Here is a 20,953-nt window from a genome sequence, read left to right as displayed (position 1 = left end):
TTGGAGCAGGGGCGAAGGACGGAGGAGAGTGCTTCAGTGTCCTAGGTGACATCGGTTAGAAGGAACAAGTGGCCAGCCGGCTGGAAGAGCAATATGCTCTCACAGCCAGGGTCTCAGAGGCAGCCGGCCAACTCTGCTCAGAGGAAACTGCTTCTTGTGCCACAGGCTATGCCAGTAGGCCCGGCTCAGCATTCCCACAAACGCAAGACGTGCGCTGACAGAGGAAGATGTTTTCTGATCCAGAAACACTGGCCCAGAACCCAGTGGGTACATGGCCAGGCCCTAGAAGCCAGATTTCTGAGCCACTTGGGACCGAGGGTCTCAGACAGCCTGGCTCGTGCTCCTGTCCCAATTCCCCCATCTGTCTGAGAGACACGCACGTACACTCTAACATGCATTCTCACATGCACGCCCACAACACATTCATACTCACTTTCACACCTGTACACTCACATACCTCCACACTCACATGCACACACGCTGGCACACTCACACTCACTGCCAGACTCAAGCAGATAATCAGGGTTGCAGGCCAGCATCAGGTCTTCTCGCCTCTTGACCACCCCCCCCCACCCCTGCTGCTCCTCTGGAAAGTCCAGCCATCACCTCAGCAGACCCTGTGCAACCCTCAGGCCAAGGAGCCTCGTGACCCCTGTCTCGTCACCTGTCTTCTCGATATGTGCTCTAATTGAGAGCTTTACTATGAATCAAATCCCGACCTGTAGGCTGCACTTGCAATATCCGATGCTCTTCCTCTGGGGCCAGCGCAGGGCCACTCCAGAGTGGGATTTGGTAAAGTGAGTGGGTCCCAGCGTCTCAGAGCTTGACAGGACCTCAGCTGGGTGTCCTCACCCCACAGATGGAGAAACCCAGACCCAGAGGGCAATGTGACCTCTGGGGATAGACCTGGACGTCTCTCCTGGTGCTAGGCTACTTCCCTCGAAGATGCCTGAAGCATCTGCAGGGTCAGCTTCCCGGTGCCTGTGGGGGGTCCCCTGGAGTACCCAGAAAAGAGCCAACAGATTGCTGGCTGGGGGTCTGAAAGAAAGTGAGACAGCAGAGCCAGTGCACACTGAAGGTGTCAGGCGAGGCAGAAGACAGCGAGGGGCCGGACAGGCCGTGGAGCACACCCACCTGCCCTTCTCACTGTGGCCTCTTCCATCCTGGGAATAGAGGCCGGGAGCACCTCACCTTGGCCACAGCGCCACCTACTGTCCTGCTGCCCGTGCTCCCTCCAAAGCCTGTGGCCTCCGGCGCAGGAGCCACAAGCACTGGGTAGGATAATCATCCCTCTGCCACAGAATCTCCTCAGGCCAAGCGGCAAGCACCGCACTTCCTGGAAAGGAAGAATCACTTCCTCCCAACCTCACCCTCCGGGGGGCCTCGTTTCCCTGCAGACTAGGGTGGGCAGCCAGGACTGAGGGGCTCCTGGATGGGGGACTCTGAGGACTGTCCCTAAGAAAGCCCACGGCCGCCATGTAGGTTGGCTGCCCTGCAGCAGACGTGGAACCACCACATGGGCAAGGGCCAGGCTGGGAAGTCTGTGATGTCTCAGATACATTCACTGTGAGCACCCGGGAGGGAGCTGCCCGTACCCCGCTCCAGATCCCGCCCTCAGAGCAAGGGGCCTGAGGCCCAGATGCACCAGGGGTTCCCCACTGAGACCCTTGAAGGACGGGCGGTGGGTCTCAGGCAGAAGAAACAGTAAGAGAGGCATGGTCGTGAGCGAATGGGCATGTGGCGGGGGCAGAGAGGGGGCTGGGGCTGGGGGCCTGGAAGCACCTGGAAGCACAGCCTCAGAAGCACCCTCAGCTCTGAAGAAACTCGCTTGCCAGGCCAGTTCCCATTTGTGCCAGCTGTCCTGGCAGAGTTACTAATAACCCTTACGCGCTCCCAAGGGTACCCTGTGGAAGATTAACGATGTGGTCACTGTGTCTATGAACCCCCCTACTTTAGCCAGGGTGTCCAAACACGCTGACATGTCGCAATTGGCTTTGATGCCTGTGACGAGCAATTTGCTTTCGATAATAGTTAAGACACCAACGTACATGAACCATTTTCTTCTGTAACCAATAGGAGAGATCAAGGCTACCTTATAATAACATGGGCTTGCTCACGTGTGTTCTGACACCGAGGGAGTTCTAGGGAGCTGGGATGAGGCAGGGCTGCTGCCTATCTTATCTCTACTGAGATGCCATGAATAGCTGGCCCCAGTTGTGTTGCACACCCCTGCAAGTCCCTTTCTTTGCACAGTCAGGGTGTGCATATGCGAATGTCAGAGGGAGACGGCTCTCATTCACTGGGTGCCACGAGAAAAAACTGGGAACGAGCCCAGTTCATTAGCCCAGTGAACACTGCCTGCAGGTCCGTCCATGCAGGCGGCGCTGGGCACAAGCCCGAGGTGAGGCAGAGGTCTGCCCTCCACACCACAGGCAGGCAGCACGCTGTGCCTGGAGCCCGCCGCTGGAGCAGAGCGGGCCAAGGCAGGCTGTGCTTCAGCTCTCGCAGGACTCTTGGGCTAAGGGGAAGGCCGAGGGCCAAGCAGTGAAGTGAAGGGCACACGGACACAAGCAGTGGGCACACAGGGCTGCCTCACACCGACCAACAGGGGCAACTGAGCCCCTCGGGGGAACCTGGTAACGTCTGGAGACATCTGAGACCATCAGGACTCATGGGTACTACTGACACCTAGTGGGTAGAGACAGGGGATGTGCTTAACATCCCGCAGTGCACAGCACAGACCAAAACGTCTGCAACTCCAAGGGCTGCAATGCTGATCTAGAGGGGAGGGCCGGGGAGGGGGCTGTGCGGAGAGCCCTGGGTGAGAGAATGAATCATCCAGAGAAGGGCAGGGACCCAAGGTGACAGAGCACAGGCGACAGGATGCCTGCCAGAAAAGGGCCTCACAGGCCAGGCCCCTCTGAGCAACTGCGTGTGTGTGTCGGGGTACCGGGGAGAGGTCGATCCCTGGCCCCATGTTTATGACGTGAGAATGAGCAGATGTGCATGTGGGGAAGGCAAAAAGGACAGGGAATGGCAGGAGGCCTCACGAAAAGGCTGCTGCGCCGCGGGGTGATGGTGGCAGCCCTGTGTCCGGCAGGTGGATCTGTGAAGGCAGGCCTCGTCTCCAGCCCCGAACGCTCCCCGGAATTCCGGACTCCCCGGGGGTCTCACGGACATCATAACCTGACAGGGCAGACACAGCTCTCTTTCTCTGTAACCCTGGCCTCCCTCATCGTCCCCTCTCGGCAAATGGCCCTGCCCTCTATAATTCTGCACCCACTTCCGATGTGTGGGTTTCTTCCCCAGCACACCCGAGCAATTCTCTGACACCAACAATTCAATTCAATTCTGAACTATACACCCAGCTTACAGAACTGAAGAAACCAGGTTATCCACTAGATTACCAGTCTATTACAAAACATATTAAAGAATACAAACCAACTGCCAGATGGAGGAGATGCTTAGGGCAAGGTATGGGGGCAGGGCCCGTGCTCTTTGGCTGTGCCACTCTCCCCACATGCCACGTGTTTACCAACCTGGAAGCTCTCCAAGGCCAGTCCTTTTGGGTTTTTCTAGAGGCTTCATGACATAGTCATGATTGATTAAATCATCAGACCTAAGTGATTGAACTCAATCTCCAATTCCTCTTCCCTCCCCGGGGGTCAGGGGGTGGGAATGAAAGTTCCAACCCTTTAATCACAGGGTTGGTTGCCCTGGTAACTAGCCCTCATCCTTAGGTGCTTCCAAACATCACCTCATTCACATAACAAAACACACCTTGATCGTACTCAACACTCAGGAGATCACATGTATATTTCTTACTATAAGTCACTCGGTCCCAACTGCAGAGCTAGCCACACTTCCTCTCTTGCACTTACCAACCAAGCCATGGTGAATCCAGGTGACTCTTCCTCAAATTGGGCCCAGAATCTGACTACCTCTCCCACGTCTGCTGGTGCCACTCTGTCCAGTCCGCCATCTTGGCCTCGACTGCGGTGACAGCCTCCCAGCTCCACCCTGCCCCCACTCACCTGTTCTCCTCCCAGAAGCCCACATCAACTAGGAAACCCTGAGTGAGGTCGAGCCACTCACCAATCCGAGCCAGCCCACTGTTCCAGCCACCTCTGCGACCTGCCCTCCACTCTCCCTTTGTCAGATTCCAGGCAGTGGCTCTTCCTTGAAATAGCCCAGGACTTTTGCACTTGCTGTTTCCTCTTCCTCAGAGGCTGGAGGGCTCCCCCAAACAGAGGGGCAGGTTTCTGCTCGAAGGTCACCCAGCCCTCTGTCTCTCCTTCCCCTTCCCCTGCTTATGTTGATGCAGGAAGCCTAGGCCATGTGCTCTGCTGCCTAGGGCGATGCCTGAATGAAATGAGTGACCTACTTCACACCCTGGCTTCCAAAGGGGAGAAGAACAGCTTTCGCTGTGACAATTCACTAAAATACTGCCTGAAATGCACTCTGCGCCAGCTCAGCAAGTCCTGCCAAGTGCTGCATGAGCTGCCATGAAGACCGAAGTCAGTGGTTTCATAGGGTGACCTCTCACGGCTCGAGGTTGGGATTCTTGTCCCCACAGCGTCACAGAGCTGGGGTCCAGCCTCACCCAGACCAGTGCTTCCTGCTCCCATCCGGTCCCCTGCTCCCACTAAACCGCAACATGTTTCTGTAACTTTTCTCATTCTGAAACGACTTTGAAGAGCTCTCTCTCTCTCCCACTAATGACCACAAAATGTTCCAGTGAATAATTTTCTCAAAAATGAGGCAAATCAAAAACTTATGACAAGAGAAAAAAGCCTTATGACAAACACACAGACATGGGCTGCCTGTCTTCCAAATCTCATGCACCCTAACCACCTGGCTGTCAGGAATGTTGCTGTGAGCCACGGTGTGGCTTCAAGGGAACTCACAAAAACACACTGTTGGAAGGGCCAGGAAATAACCAGAGGGGCTTGTGCATACTAAAGTGTCACTCTGTGTACTTGTCAAGCCAAGGCCCCAGCACTGCGAGACCAGAGTGAAGGTTGGTCAAAGCCAGGTTGTGGGGGGACCGGAAACAGCACCGCACGCTCCCAAGCAGACCGTGATGTTTTCTAGCAGGAATCAACAGCCTTTTAATACCCTGTATTAGTTTCCTGTGGCTGCTATAACAAATTACCACAAACTGGGTGGTTTACAACAACAAGCATATAACCTCTCACAGTTGTAAGGTCAGAAATCCAAAATCAGTACCACTGGGCCTCACGCCCTTCACAGGCTCTAGGCGGAGAATTGTTCCTCACCTCTTCCAGCTTCTGGTGGCTGCGGCCTTCCTCGGCTCCATCTTCAAGGCCAGCATCTCCACATCTCCCTCTGTTCCCTCTCACAAGGATGCATGTGACTGCCCTTAGGGCCCACCCCAAAAATCCAGGACAATCCCCCCATCTCATGATCCTTTACTTAGTCACACCTGCAAATCCCCTCCCCCCTTTTCTCCACACACAGTAACCTTCACAGGTTCTAAGGATTAGGACGTGGACATTGGGGCAGGTGGGGGAGGCATTTGCCACACCCTTCTACCCCTCATTGCCTGGTGCTGCAGATGCTGAAAAACTGCAAAGATAGGTGCACAGACAGGGGCAGCAGAAGTGAGCAAGAGGGCTGAGGGGCCTGTGCCTGTCGGGAGGGCAAGGCCAGCACAGGCACGGAGCGGGGCACGGCCCCCGGGGAGTGTGGGGACGGGAGTCCCAGGAGGCCTGAAGATCGTTTTGTACAAAGCAAGCTCTGGACCTCCGTCCCTCATCGCTCCCCGCTCCCCTCAGCTCCCCTCCCACCTGACCCCTGGGGCAGGCCCAGCTTGTTCAGGACAAGAGGGACACAGCGTTGGAATGCAGCCTCTCTGAGATGCGCAGCCTGCTCCCACCCATCTCCCCAGACGGAGACAAGACCTAACTCATAAACCAGAAGAAAAACATGTCCTGTTCTGCTCCTGGGACCAACGGACCCCCTGAAATGAAAACAGTCAGGAACAGCGTGTTGCTATGACTGAGCTTGGCCTTACTCTTCTGGCTCCCTCAAGGTGATCACAGGACGTTCGCAGCTCTGCCTCAGCAAACCCACGTCCGCAGCTCCAGGGACCACCAGCTCGCTTCCACCCCTCCAGCGATGCCTGCACAGGAGAGCTGGACCAGAAACCCCAAGAGCTGCCCCCATGGCTTGTCGGCAGAGGGGGCGTCTCAGAGAAAGGCTGCAGCAAGAGGACCTGTCCTCCCTCCCAGACCCCTACAGAGGGTCAGGGCGGCTTCCCACAAAGCCCAAGCCCCCCACCCCCAGCTCTTGTTCTCCTAGCATCCTCTGCACCCACAGAAGAGTGGGGTGCCATTGCCTCCTGTTTTCTTGCTACCCAACACACCTCAGGCCAGTGGTGAACAAATCATTTTGCAGCAAGCCTCGTTTAGGAAAAATCATCATGTTTATGGAACACCTCAGGGGGTGGGGATTCACAAGAAAGCAGTTTCATTGTGTGGATGGCGGAGAGTGGGGAAAGCCCTACACTAAGACAGTTTACTTCATCAATTAGAAGACTGAGTGAAATCGCAGGTGGGCACCGGTAGGCAGCCCCCCACCAGCCAGCACAGCTGCCCCAGCCCATCCCAGTGCAGGCCAGAGCCATCTGCCAAGATGTCGTCAGATCCCCAAGGTGAGGGGCTTCCCTGGTCAGTGTCCCCTAACTGGGAAGCAGAGATGATTTCATGCCAGCCACAGAAAGACAAAGGAAAGGAAAAGTGGTCCGTCTGCCTGTACAGCCCGCTCGGACAGTGTCAGGGTGAGGGCACTTACCACATTCCAGAAGAGCGGATTGAAAGCAATGGTGAGGACGGCAGCCACAAAGTAGGGATCCGAGGGGTCCACGTAGCCCAGCAGCCAGTTCATAACGCAGAGGTCTGCCTGCAGGGACAGAGCTGGCATCAGCAAGAGACCCACTGTCCCCCACCCAGCCCCCACTGGCCCACACATAGAGAGCGGAGGAGTGACAAGCTCAGAGAACTCAGAAACAAAGTTACCCTCTGGGAACACACCGGGAGACTTGGGCACATCCAAGTCCAGCAAAGATTACTACAGTACGATCTCATAAAACTGAAGATAAAGAGCGGAAACCCAGTCAGCTGTGTCGTGCCCTGTAGGGAGCCAGGCACGCCGCAGAAGAGCAGTGTGCAGGGACGCTAGACAAGGAAATCGGCGGCTTGGACAATGAAGGTCCAGCACCCGAGGGGGAAGTGGCCCCACGAGGACCAATGTCTGCACCACCAGGGTGCTGTGAGTGGATCCTGCAGAGATGTTCAGAGGCCCCGAGCAAACCCGGGGGCTGAGCTCGTGTGAAGAGACGAGCAGCCTCACCAGCATTGGGCAAATGCAAGCTAACAACCTGAATGTGCCTCTTCTCACCAGACAGCGACGGGCAGCCCTGAGTGCTGATGAGACTCTGAACTAAGAAGGTGGACTCCCACGTGCCCGCTGTTCCACGCCCAGGCATGTGCCCCAGAGAGACTCACAGGCCTGTCCAAGCGCATGGGCGCAGACCTTCCTATCGGCACACTGGCAATGAAACTGTCTATCCATGGAAGAACGGATAAATAAAATGTGGCCCATTCCTAAAGTGGCGAAGCTACAGAATGTAAATAAACTAGATGTATGTGTCAACCTGTGATATTCTCAAAATATGTCCAATGAACACAGCAAGCTGCAGAATCCCTAAAGCATATACTATATGCATTTCTAGAAAACAGCACACGACCACAGAAAATAAATGTTCTTTCTCTGTGTGTTTATAAAAAGGCTGGCATGTGATACACTAAATTCATGATGCATGTGTGTCTAAGACACTTGGGGCTAGATCACTGTGTGGGGGGCCCCCTCCGCCCTGCGGGCTGTCCAGCAGCACACCTGCGCCCCCCACTGGATACCAGCAGCTCTCCCCAGTTGTGACAACCAAAACTGTCGCAGACATGCCCACGTGTCCCCCACGAGTGTGAGAGGGGAGAGCAGCTGCACTTTTTCAACTCTGATTTCTTTCTTTAAAAGAGGAGATACGTCCAACATTTGGAGTGGTGAGTATTACTGAGTCCCTGCATTATTCTTTGTACTTTTTTTTCTTTTCAGAAAGGACCTGAGAGGCCCAAGGCACTGAAAATATTCTGGCAACTCTCCAAATGCAATTCAAAATAAAAATAAGTCTAAACTGTAAAAGAAGTCTAAATCCACCAGAGCTCTGATCTTTCCCATAATGTCTACTTTGATGGTGTGTTTTGTCTTGTTGTTTGGGAATACAGTCCAATCTTTCCAGAAGTGTTTGTCTCCCACCTTGAGGGTTGGGAGGAGACGAAGCTCCTAATTCGCTCTGCCCCAGTCCCCCCAGCCTGGGTGAGCAGGCAGCAGCCTCCCAGCCACTCACTCTTGCTCCATCAAGACCTTCTTTCTCCTGGCATAACTCTGCCTGCTATTCAGACGGCACTGCTGAGTGTGACAGTAGGAAGATTCCAGAAAGTCAGAGTGCGGAGGCTGTGGCCCGGCACACCTCCCCATGTGCAGGCCTCCTCTCCCTTTTAGCCTGGATTTTATTCCAGGGCAAACCTTCCCCTCAGTGTAGCCAAGAGCACAGCTACGTGGAGGGCAAGCACTCCAATTCAGACCCCCGCGCAACAGAGACTGAAGAATGAGTAAACCAACGAAGGAACCAAGGGTGCACTGCCATGTGAACGTACGGATGAAACGACTGAGGGAAAGTGGCCGCCTGAGCACACAAGTGCACTAATAAATGGATGACAGAGTGACTAACAAGTGGATGAATGCTCAGCCAACAGTGAGAAGAGTGGCATTGGAAGTGCGGCCGTGGCCAGGCTGAGCACAGCCTCTGCACCCGGTGGGCACGGCCAACACCCAGCTGGCAGGCACACAGGCCCACACCCAGCCTTCCAGATTCCGTCTGTCTTGTCCCAGGTCACATCCCGGTCTCAGTCAGAACTGCCCTGCCAATGGGCCGCTCTCCAAGCCCTGGGCTGTGACAGGAACTTTCAAGTTCCCCTGGCAAACAGAGCAGGCAAGCAGAAGCCACTCATGATGGGTGAAACAGCTGGGGCAGGCCTCCAAACAGGCTGCGCTGCCCGAGAGGGAGACACCCCCACCTCAGCCCCAAAGCCCTAGAACCTGGGGCTGGGCCTGGATGCTCTAGCTCCTGTCAGATAAGAAATATTTATTAAGCACACCCGACTGCAAGGTCCTGTCCATTGAGAGTCTGAATGGGGCTGGCTGGTGGGGCAGGAGCTACGGGGAGGGAGACGGAACGCAGGCCTGGGAGCCACGCGGAGCCCTGCTCCGGTCCCACTCAGCCACCCCAGAATGAGTTGAGGTAAGGTACCTGCCTCACCGTGAACAGCAGACCCTTGCCGGCTGGAAGTCTCGCTCATCTCTGCCCCTTCCACCTGGTCCCCACCTCAGCGCCCAGCCAAAACTTGCCTTGCCATCGGCACCTGCCCTCTCATCCAGAAGTCCAGAAGTCCAACCTGTTTGGTGACCCCAATGTTCCCCTGTTCAGAACTCCTCCAGCACAACCCACTGCCCTCAGGAGGGTGCACTCAGACCCCACTGGCTTCCGAGCCTCCTTCCACCACACTCTGCACACCCTAGGCCTGCTCACCTGCACATGGCTCACCATCCCGGCACTGACTGACAGGTGAATTCACCTCCACTGATCTCATCCGCCTTGCTTCCTGCCCCACCCATCACCCACAAACATCATGCTCTTTCACAAAGGCGTCTGCACACGTCTGAAATAACTTCTGTAATCCCACTGCAAACTCCTATTCATCCCTCAAGACCCAGTGGGAGCACGTCCTCTAACCTCACCATGGCAACCTGTTCTGTGTCCTTAGTGTACATTCCATTACAAATATTTGGTTATCTGTCCCTACCGTGTAATTGTTTCTCCAGGCTAGGGACCTTTTTTCCCCATCTTTTGTATCTTCTGCCTGACACAAAGAGTAAATGTTTACTGAGTGAACAGTAACTCGTTGCATCATCAGTAAAAAGTGGGGCCTAAAGGTACCTCTTTGACTGGCCCTCCAGTTTGACCACCTCTGCTTCTGGGACTCTGATCCCCTCCGTTCTGGCTTCAAACTGGATACAGGAAATTGCCCAAGGGGCCACTATGGGAATTCTGCAGGTAAGCAGCCAAGAGCTGCCAGCCAATCCCTCGAGACACAGAGGCATAGACTTTTCTGAGGCCATAGATTCACCAGTTGCCCAGACGCTAGGCTTCACAAATATTTATTTTTATGGCACCTTTTAGGCAGAGAAATCCAGCAATGTGCAGGAGGTAGGATGGCCAGATCGAGGAGAGAGTAGGGTTGCCTCGGGTTCTTAGAAACCCCAGGGAAGGAATCTACTGAAGGCAGGTCAGTCTCCCCAGTTGAGGCCCGCCGGTCCCTGGGGTGTGCAACTGGGTGCAAGGTATTTAGGGAGGAGCCTGGTCCTCCCTGAATTCCAGGTACCACTGTGCACATTCACCAACTCCACAGCCCGGGCAACCCCACCAACCACCTGCCTGCCCGGCCGGCCACCACAGCCCCCACCGAAGGTCCTGGAAGGCCTGGGCTGGCCCTGAGTCACCACACAGAAGAAGGCATTCAGGGCCAGCACATGGACCATGAAATGGACTTCTTACCACTACGCTAACTTTCACACCACAGTTCCCACGGGCCACGGGAGTTTATGTGGCAACTCTACCAACAAGGATTTTGTTAGCCAGACTCCCCTTTAAGGAGAGTTCTGTCCAAGGCCGCCTTCTTCTAAGCCCGAATTCTCTCTTCCCCCATCTTCCCGCCTTTCAGGGCAGTCAGGCAGCACACACTCACAGTGCTGAAAACGCCCCCACGGGGTGTGCGGCTGGCTGGGGCCCGATTCACGAAGCTGCGAGAAGCAAATCATTCTCTGCCGCAACCCCCCACTGACCCGCCAGCTACCCTCGTGTTTCAGATCAGCAGCCCGAGGCCCCGGGTCCGACGCCTGCAGGCCGGATTCTCAAGGCCCACCGCTGTTCACGCAGCCTGCACAGTCTCGGGTTCTCTGGCCCGTAGCCCCTCTCACTGTGACCTAGTGGGGAGCCAGGGTCTGGATGAGGGGTGTACACCTTCTCAAGGACGGGCAATACCGCCGTCCCAGGCAAACCCGGTGCGGCCTCAGTGCGGTGCCTCCTTAACAGAGGAGACAGGGTCAAGTGTGAGGCACAGAGCAGAGTCCCGTCCAGCTGCGGAGAGGCTGCGGGTGGCTGGTGGCCAGATGCTCACAGCCAGCCAAAACCCAGCCTGGCGACGCGGAGCAGGAGGGAGAGAGTCGGGCAAATGGTTCAGGGGACATCTAAGAAGGTGCAGCCACCTTCTTAGACAGTGGCTGCCTGGGGGAGCAAGGCGGGGAGCTGACTGGGAGGGGTGATGGAGCCTGGGGAGCCACTAGCCAGCATATGTCAGACTCCTCCGTCTGTGCACTTCCCCTCTGGGGAGAGGAATGTCAGCGCTGGGAACTGGAAATGATGTCCCTTATTTCACCATCGAGCCCTTGGGGGAAACACTCTCAAGATGCTTAAGATCTTTTTAAGAATTCAGCTCAGTGTCATTCAATAGACACTGAGCACCCACTAAGAAGGCCCTGCTCTAGGGGAGGGTCTGAGACAATAAAATCACTGCGACTGACGGCTAAGGCCCGAGCTTGTCAGTTAACGAGGTCAGTGAGCATTTATTTAAAATTCCAAGTTCACATACCTCATCAAGTCCTTTCAACCACCAGAAAAAAGAGCCTTATTGTTCAGCCTACTTTGCAGGTAAGAAAGCCAGAGGCTGGGAGAAGCCCCAGGCCCTAGGCTGAGAGCAGAGCCTGCCTTGGCCAGCCCAGGACTTCCAGATTCCCGACAGAAACGGGGGCCTTCTGTCGGGACTTGGAGCCACCGCTGCCAGAGGGGCAAGGAGAAATGTGCTTCTTTCATCCTTTGTGGGAGCAGAGGTAGAGGAAGAAACTGAGGCATTGAAAGGTAAACCAGCTAATACTGGCTGACGACGGCAGTGACTGACATCCAGCCAGGTCTCCCAATTAGGGCCGAACAGATTAAAAGTGGAACCTTAACCCCCACCAGGGTCCCAGTGCGCGAGGGTCAACCTGTCTCTGTGGGAGGAAAGGATCAGTATCAGGTCCTCCAGTCTCCTTGGGGGGGCGGGGGGGGGCGGTTGGGTTACCTGGAGGAGGGCCTGCTGGCAGGAAAGAATGACTAATGAGTCACAGTAGCATTGCAGGCAGCAGGGAGCCCCTCCAGGCTTCCCGCTCCAAAACCTAAAGGTCCCTTCCAGAGCGCTGATACTTCCCAAAGCCACTTGAAAGATCTGTCCCCTGAAACTGGACCGGCAGAAAACCCGGGTCAGACACGATGAGCAGAGCAGGCGGGTCGCGGGCGGGTCCCAGGTGGCTCAGCCAGCCCTGCACACCTTTGAGCGCCTTGACTAAGGGTGGTGCCCCCCACCCTCAGCCTTCTCCACTCCAACCTTATTAAAGTAGCAGAAGTCCTGGCTTTCTGCTACAAGGTAATTATAAGAATGGCATCCCCCTCCAAGGTCACAGACTGCAGAGTTCTCTGCGCGTGAATAGAAGGGCTACCTACCGCAACCAGGAATAATTCCCCTCAGGTCCAATGAATGGGCTCAGCTCTTGCAACCGCAAGTGTTGGTAAGGAAGCAGCTCATAGCAAGTGCACTTTACTGAGGGATTTGAGAACACAGGTCAACAGCACCCAGGGTCACATTGTGACATCCAAACAAACAGCGGGGGCCCAGAGAGTCAAAGTCACATCGATCACAAGTGGGATCCACGTATCACATACAGCAAAGGGCAGGAAGAATGGGTGGGGATGAGGGTGCCTGGGGGGGCAGGGGTTCTCCAGCAGAACCCTCCATCACTACAAAATCCATCTTTGGAAGCACAGCCCCTCCTGCCTCTCCCGGGGAGCCCAGCATGCCCTGGCACCCTTAGTTGTCTCAGCCAACTTTCGGTTAGAGCCCTGTGACTGACACAGACTAAGAATACATGAGCCATAGGCTTTCTCCTTGAGGAAGGTTTATACTAAGGCACCCCCCATACACACCTCATTTTACCTACTCTGCATGGGAGCAGGGGGCCTGCCTCGGATGATCCCTCGTCAGCCCACAGTCTGGGCAGGAACCAGGGTGCTCCCATCCTCCAGGAAGCAAACAAGCAGGCCTCCCACGACCAGTCTCAGCCCGGGTTTCCCGCTGGTGAAAGGGGGGTGATGAGACTGCCCCCGCCTCAAGGTCACATTCCAGACATAACGGAGAATAGGTATGAAAGTACAAGGTGTAGAGGGTGCTTCTAGGGCCCCGGCTATTCTGTCCCCTCCCTCTGTCAGCTTGATGCTCACTGGTACAGACATCTCACTCTCTCTCTCTGGAGGGGCCCTCTGGGAACACACTTCTAAGGAAAAGCCAGAGAGAGGACACCAACACAAGCAACGTGGCCCCCAAGCTGGAACTGGAGGGCAAGGAAGCCCTGGAAACCATTTAAGGCAGGAGGCTTGTTGGATGTCATAACGTGACAGCGATCAGCTGCAGACAATTCCTGGAAAAACATTGCTTTGAAGAGTCCCTAAATCCCACAATAAAAAGAAACGGCCAGTAGCGGCTCCAGTTCCCTAAATCCATTACCCACTTCAGGAAGGGGGAAGATGTTTATTTTTTCTTCTTCATTCAAGAACTTTGTCCTGAGCCATGTGCCAAGGGCTCTGGTGGCTCACATGTTCCCCAATCAGTGGGGCCAAAGCGAGCCCCCTTCCTGGGAGTGAGGTCTGGCTGGGCCCTGTGCTTCTTAAGGCCCTCATCTTCACCCCCTCTCCCTTGTGCTCTGTGTGATTGTGAGCTGCAGAACCCTTTTTTTACGGTCACCCTCCAGGACCAAGATGAGCCTACTAGTATGGCAGTACTGAGCATATTTATTTAAATACGCATTATGTGTTAAAGGTGGTAGTAAGACTAAGCCGGCTGACCTTCCCCGCGAAGTTCCTGGGCCCCGAGCCCTGGCAAAGCACTCTCACCAGGCAGGGCAGAGAGTGGTCCTGAGAGAGGGCCCGCCCCAGACTGGCCGGGCTTGATGCCCTGGGGGCGCTTGGGCATGTCACGTGCCCTCCGTACACTGTGACCGATAGTGGCACCTCCTCTACAGGACTGTCGGGAGGATTAAACTACAGTAGTACTTCGGTTTTCGACCGTCTCCATTGACGAACATTGCGGTTTACGAACGCCGTAAACCCAGAAGTAAATGCTTCGGTTTTCGAACACGCCTCGGAAGTCGAACATGTCACACGGCTTCCGCTGAGTGCAAGATCCTGAGGCCTAGCGGTCGGCTGTTTGCCAACGTTTCAGAAGTTGACCGGTCTTCCGGCACGGATTACGTTCGGAAACTGAGGTACCACTGTAGATCATGCAAGGAAAGCACTTAGCGTGGTGTCTGGCCTGTAGACGAGCTTGCTAGATGCAGCTATTATAACTAAGCTCCTCAGTCCACACAACACCCCTGTGAGGCATGCCCACCTTTCAGATTAAAAAACTGCCGCTAACGCATGAAGTCGACACTGACAGAACGCAAAGGTGAAGCAGACAAACCCACAAATACAGTTGACCTCAATACTCCTCTCTCAGTGAGTGATAGAACAGACAGGCAAAAACTTGGTGTTAACCTGACAACCACTTGGACTGATGTTTACAGAACACCCCACGACAGGAGAAGACGCATTCTTCTCAGGTGCAGGTGGAACATTCACCAAGACAGAGCACGTTCTGGGCCATGAAACAAATAGGAAATTTAAAAGAATAAGAAAGTATGAATATATGTTCAGGAACCGTAACAGAATTATACTAGAAATCAGTAATAGGAAGATACTTGTCAAAGAATACACTTCCAAATAATCCACGGGGCAAAAGGACGTCTGAAGTCTCAAGTCTCAAGTTGGTAATATAAGCTTTGCCCTTAAGAAATTAGAGAAAGAAGAGTACATTAAACCCAAAACAAGCAGAAGGAAAAAAATAAAAGAGCAAAAACCAATGAAATTGAAAACAGAAAAGTAGAGGAGAAAAAAAAAAATCAAACCCAAAACTTGCTCTCTGGGAAAAAATAAAACTGATAAACCTCTAGCCATACTGACCAACGGAAAAAGAGAGAAGACACAAATTACCTATACCAGAAATAAAAGTGGAGTCTCTCCCTGACCTCACATACATTACAGGGGTAATAAGAGAACACAAGCTTACACCCACAAGTCAACAACTCAGATGAAGTGGTCCGATCCAGGAAAGACACAAGCTACCACAATTCATTCAAGAAGATGTAGTCCTGCGTCTATTAAAGGAATTGAACTCAGTTAAAAACCTTCCAAAAAAGAAAGCTCCAGTCCCTGTTTCATTGGGTGAATTCTACCGAACACTTAAGGAAGAAATCACACCAACTCCACAAAATCTCTCCCAGAATACAGGAGAGGAGGGGCCACTTCCCAACTCACAGTAAGAGGCCAGTGTTACCATAATGCTGAACCCAGACAAACACACTACAAACCACATACCTTATGAACATAGCCACCAAAATCCTCAACAAAATAACAGTAAATCAAATCCAGCAAAATATACAGAGGATAACACGTCAGGATCAATCAAGTGGGGGTCACCCCAGGAATGCAGGGCTGGTTTGACAACCAAAACATCAATGTAATTCACCATCTAATTCAACATTAATTCAACATGTAATTCAACAGAGGAATGAGGACAAGCCATGTGATCATCTCAACAGAAGCACAAGAAACTGAGGTTCCATGAGTTTTTAAGTGACTAGCCCAAGCTCAGGCAGAGGAAAGCCCCAACTCTGCTGGCTTGACTCTGATCCAAACAATACTGAACACCAAAATGATGTCCTGGAGAACTCGAGCAAATAAATCATCCAACAAAATGGCCTGATATTTATTCTAACTAAAGTGATAACACCGAAAGATTTTTACAATTTTGTAGAGCAGGCAAACATCTTGCCCTGAAAGGCAGTCAAGATATCTCATATCTGCCACCAGAGTTTTGCCTCCAATGGTTTTCTCGGCCTCATATCAAACGTGGGACTGTGTGACTAAAGAGGCCTTTCCCCCAACAAGGCCTCGAAGCTTCCTGAACACAGGGGCTTTGCCCTCCAAAGACCACGCTCAGGTGGGATGTACTTTACAAATGATAAAGCTCCTCTGCACCCTTATCTCATTTTGGTCTTCGTCAGAGCCCTATGATTACCCCATTTTACAGATCAAGAAACTGAAGTGCACCTCTTGACACCTATACTGAGTAAGTGACACAAGAGTAGGTGAGTCCATATGGAAAAGGGACCTGGCTGGGCACGAAACAGGCGTACCTCGACCTGGGTTCTCCAAGAAGCCAGCACCCCTAGGCCCCACTGGAGCCACCTTCTGAGTCCTGGAGGTGTTTCTGCCTGTGGACAGCAAGTTGGCAGTCCCTGCTCCCATCCACCCACGAGGCAGCTTGCTGCATGCTGCTGCCAAGTTGAGGGGCAAGGCTCTGGAATCCCACGGGAGTTGGGGCAGGGAGGGCAAAGAAGAGTCTTGATCAAGGAGGCTGCAGCAGGTACACTCCACATCAACAGGTGATTTTTTAAGTTCAAAACAAAACCAAGAGGGGGTGGCCAGATGGCTCAGTTGATTAGAGGGTGAGCTCTGAGAAACAAGGTTGCCGGTTCGATTCCCACATGGGCCAGTGAGCTGCACCCTCCACAACAAAGATTGAACACGGCACCTTGAGCTGAGCTGCCAATGGACGGCCGATGGTTCAGTTGGTTAGAGAGTGGGCTCTCAACAAGGTTGCCGGTCCAATTCCCGCATGGTATGGTGGGCTGTGCCCCCTGCAACTAAAGATTGAAAAAATGGCAACTGGACTTGGAGCTGAGCTGCGCCCTCCACAACTAGATTGAAGGACAATGACTTGGAGCTAATGGGCCCTGGAGAAACACACTGTTCCCCAATACCCCCCAACCCCCCAAAAAAGATTGAAGGACAACAACTTGACTTGGAGCTGGTGGGTCCTGGGAAAAACACACTGTTCCCCAATAAAGTCCTGGAAAAACACACTGTTCCCCTTACCCAATAAAATCTCTTTTTAAAAAAACACAAGATTCCATACCAGGTGGAACAGGCCCAGAAGAAGGCTGGTTTCGGGTATTATCCCCAACAACTGCACTTTGGGCACACTGTGGAAGCCACTTGCCACGTGTGGCTATTGAGCGCTTACAGTGCCACATGACAAAATAATACTTTTCATATGCTGGGTTATATCAAATATGTTAAAAGTAATCTCACTGATTTCTTCTTTTTTTTTTTTAAGATTTTATTATTGGGGAAGGGGAACGGGACTTTATTGGGGAACAGTGTGTACTTCCAGTTCTTTTTCCAAGTCAAGTTGTTGTCCTTTCAATCTTAGTTGTGGAGGGCGCAGCTCAGCTCCAGGTCCAGTTGCCGTTGCTAGTTGCAGGGGGCGCAGCCCACCATCCCTTGCGGGAGTCGAGGAAGTGGTTGAGAGCCCACTGGCCCATGTGGGAATCGAACCGGCAGCCTTCCGCGTTAGGAGCACGGAGCTCCAACCGTCTGAGGCACCGGGCCGGCCCCTCTTCTTACTTTTTACAATGTGGCTACTAGAGAAGTTTAAATTATAAACGTGACACATTCTACTCCTATTGGACAGCAATGGGCTAACACATGGAGACCCTGCTGTTCAGATGCCCACGGGGTAAAGAGTAAGCTTGAAGCTCACTCAGGCCAGGAATTGACATCTTTTAAAACCAGAGTTTTTGACTGAGGAGGGAGGAGAGCTACCACATAAAACAAATACATAATGTGTGGTGGTGTTTTGTTTTTTGAGGAAAAATCCCTTGGCAACAAGAAGCCTAACTGTTAAGGCAGCTGTGGAAAAAAACTAAACGTTAGTCAAGTAGGGTCACCCTGACCTGTCCCTTGAAATGCTCCCAGCTCTCCTCAGCTGCACAGGCCCATCAGGCTCTAGAGGGAAGGAAAAAAGAGCAGAAAATACCTTCCCACACACACCCCATTAATCTTCCCCTAAGCATGGCGGATTCTCACCTCCTGCTCCTAGGTCCTGAACATAGGACCCTCACCCTCCAGCTGGGCCTGCACTGAGCCCACTGCCCCCTGCATTCTGCCCTCTGGCTGGAAGGCTTCCCCACCTCATATTAATGGTAAGCCACCCTTCTACACGGAGTCACTCCGTGAAGCTCCACCCCCTGAGGCAGGGAGTGCTTTGGCATTTCAGGTGCCCTTCTCATCTGAGATTTGCTGCAGCAGAAAACATGAATTGCAGTCCTGCCACTGACCATGTATGTCCCACGATCTCTAATGGCCATTTACACCATTTACAATGTAAGATTCTAAGGATTCCATCAACACAATCATCCTCCTGAGAGCAGCTGCCTGAGAGAGGTGATGATCTGCCTTGATCTTGGTGCTCGTTACAGGGGAATGTTCACTTTGTGAAAATGCCTGAGCTGTACCCGTATGATATGTCACTCATCTAAATGTATGTTATTCTTAAGGAAGAGTTTACTGAAAAAACAAGAGTCCTCCTCTCTTCTGCTTCCCACCCACCCACTTCCACTGTCCGGACTCCTCCCTCGGGGCCACATGCCAGCCTCCTCTTGTGCCTTGAACAAATACTTCCTCCTGAGGCCTCTTCCCTGCTGCCCCTCGCCTGACAGCATCTGGCCCCACTGGCCTATGCTCAGGTCTCGGATCACCTCACAGACAGGGAACTGGCTATCTCAGGACTTCAATTCCACCTCTCCACCAGCTACTCTCTACAACATTGACCAGTTTTATCTCCTTCAGAGAATTTTCTACGTTTCCATGCTTGTGGTCTCCGTTACTAGAATGAAAGCTCAGTGAGAGAACTTCAACTGTCCCCCAACACCAGGTTCTCAGCAGAGATCAGCTGTATCCATGAATGAATAAAGGGAGTGAAAGAACTAGATCTAAGGCTGCTTCCGGCGGAGATATATCTTATGAGCTCCATGGAGAGTAGATGATTGACAAAAAAGGTGAATCAAGAATCTAAGCGGAAGCTTTGATAAAAGGAAGAATGCAGAAGAGAGTAAAAGCCATTGGAATTTGGAGCCTGTGGAGGGATGTCATGAAATGGCAAACTCTCTGGCTTCTGATTTTGCAAAGGGGCTGCCACCTCAGCCAGCCAGGTCTTCAGACACCAGGGCCCACCCATCCCACGTCAGCACAATGTTGTGCTTTACAGGTTGTAAACCATTTCTACTCATAGACCCCAAAGGAGGATGCCTTCTGCAGCTGGCTCAGGGCCAGCCAGGGAGGAGCCGGGGTTCAAATTATTTTCTTGCCTCAGCTGCAGAGCTGGCCTCCTGCGGGGGGACGGGAGGAGGCCCTCACAGTTCCCACACATCCACATGCCCCCACCAGCCACACTCCCAAACACACATGCCTCTGTCACACTCACACATGCTCAGTCACACACAGTCACACCTGGACTCCAGGACACACACTCTCAGAGCAACTCTGACCACACAATCTCAAAGGCTCACATACACATACACACACACACACACACACACACACACACACACACACTCTGAGAGACTCACAATCTCAGGGGCTCCCAATTTTAGAAACTGTATCAGTCTCAGAGGCTAAAATCTCAGAGACACGCAATCCCAGAGGCCCACATACACAATCTCAGAGACTCACACAATCCCAGAGGTTCACACGCGCGCGCGCGCGCGCGCACACACACACACACAACCTCAGGAACTCCTGTGACATACACCAACAATCTGAGCCTGTGAGTCAGCCTCTCTTACACACACACACGCTAACGCCCTCCCACACGTAACCTCGCCCCCGCACTACGCCCCGCCCCCGTTGCCTGGTAACGGTGGGCCCGCCCACCGGGCGTTGGAGGCGGCGCCCGCAGGCCCGCAAACCATCAGGATCCTTCTCCCTGTACCCACGCGGCCCAGCGCGATCATTACCTGCCTGAAGTCAATATTGTCGAGGCCGCCGCAGCAGTCGGGCCCCGCCAGGGAGCTGCACATTAGCTCTGCTCCCGGGTCCCCAGATCCTCTCAACCGAGGGACCACCACTGGAGGGACCACGCGGGAGCCTCGCGGCAGCCACTCACCCCCAAAACCGGCCCCATTGCGCTGGGGAAGCGCCGCCGGCCGGGGCGCTTTCCCGGTGACCCCCACTTCTGCCGGCCTTCTGGGAAATGTAGTTCCCCGTCTCCGCGACGCGCCACTTTCCTGGAGCTCGTGACGGTCTTTTGAGCCGAGAACTACAAGTCCCAGGGTCGTATGCTGCAGTGATTGCCGGTTCGAGGCAGCCACGCGGCAGTGTCCGCTCGTATTCGGCCTCCGCTTTTGCCCTTTTTGGTCCCCGGCTCCCGCACCGGACCGGCCAACTGACCTGGCGTCCCTTGGCTGATAGCGATGAGGCCAGAGGCTGCCGGGTAGTGGGTACAAGTAGCTTTGTGCGCAGCCCCCAGCCGACTGGGATCCTGCCCCCTTCTGGGATTTGTTTGTCCAGAGGCAGTGCAGACCCAGCACACCTAGTAGCCTGCAACCGAGGCCACTCCTCGGGACCCTAGGGCCTCGCCCACGCGGCCTCCACGATATTTGTCCCAGCCAGAGACTCCTCCAATTCCTTCCTTCCTTCAGCTCATTCACTCACCCGGTATTTGCTGACCTCAGGGCTGTGCTGCGGTACAGTAGCCAGCAACACAAGGTCCTGGCCCTCACTCTCTTAACGGAAGTATGAGACAAAACATGAATAAAGGATTCTAGCTTGGATAAGTACTATGAT

The 20,953-nt window shown here is 53.6% G+C and overlaps 1 protein-coding gene across 3 annotated transcripts in view; it reads right to left on the bottom strand.

The window, feature by feature from the left end:
* Positions 1 to 20,330, bottom strand: part of PEMT (phosphatidylethanolamine N-methyltransferase) — a 73,925-nt gene extending 53,595 nt beyond the window's left edge. Inside the window, exons 1-2 of one of the 3 annotated variants that reach the window (XM_033090561.1) lie at positions 20,125 to 20,330; positions 6,817 to 6,924 (exon numbers count right to left, since the gene is read on the bottom strand). In XM_033090561.1, the coding sequence (XP_032946452.1) occupies positions 6,817 to 6,924; positions 20,125 to 20,187 (171 nt within the window). In that variant the 5' untranslated portion in view covers positions 20,188 to 20,330. Of the gene's footprint in view, positions 1 to 6,816; positions 6,925 to 12,676; positions 12,796 to 20,124 lie in introns of those variants that run through there. The other 2 variants (XM_033090560.1, XM_033090562.1) reach the window with 2 other exon arrangements.
* Between the last annotated feature and the right edge of the window lie 623 nt (positions 20,331 to 20,953).

Source organism: Rhinolophus ferrumequinum, chromosome 21 (assembly GCF_004115265.2).
Source record: "Rhinolophus ferrumequinum isolate MPI-CBG mRhiFer1 chromosome 21, mRhiFer1_v1.p, whole genome shotgun sequence".
Lineage (NCBI taxonomy): Eukaryota > Metazoa > Chordata > Mammalia > Chiroptera > Rhinolophidae > Rhinolophus > Rhinolophus ferrumequinum.
Note: the sequence above shows the minus strand (reverse complement) of the source record. Positions and strands in the feature narration are given on the sequence as shown.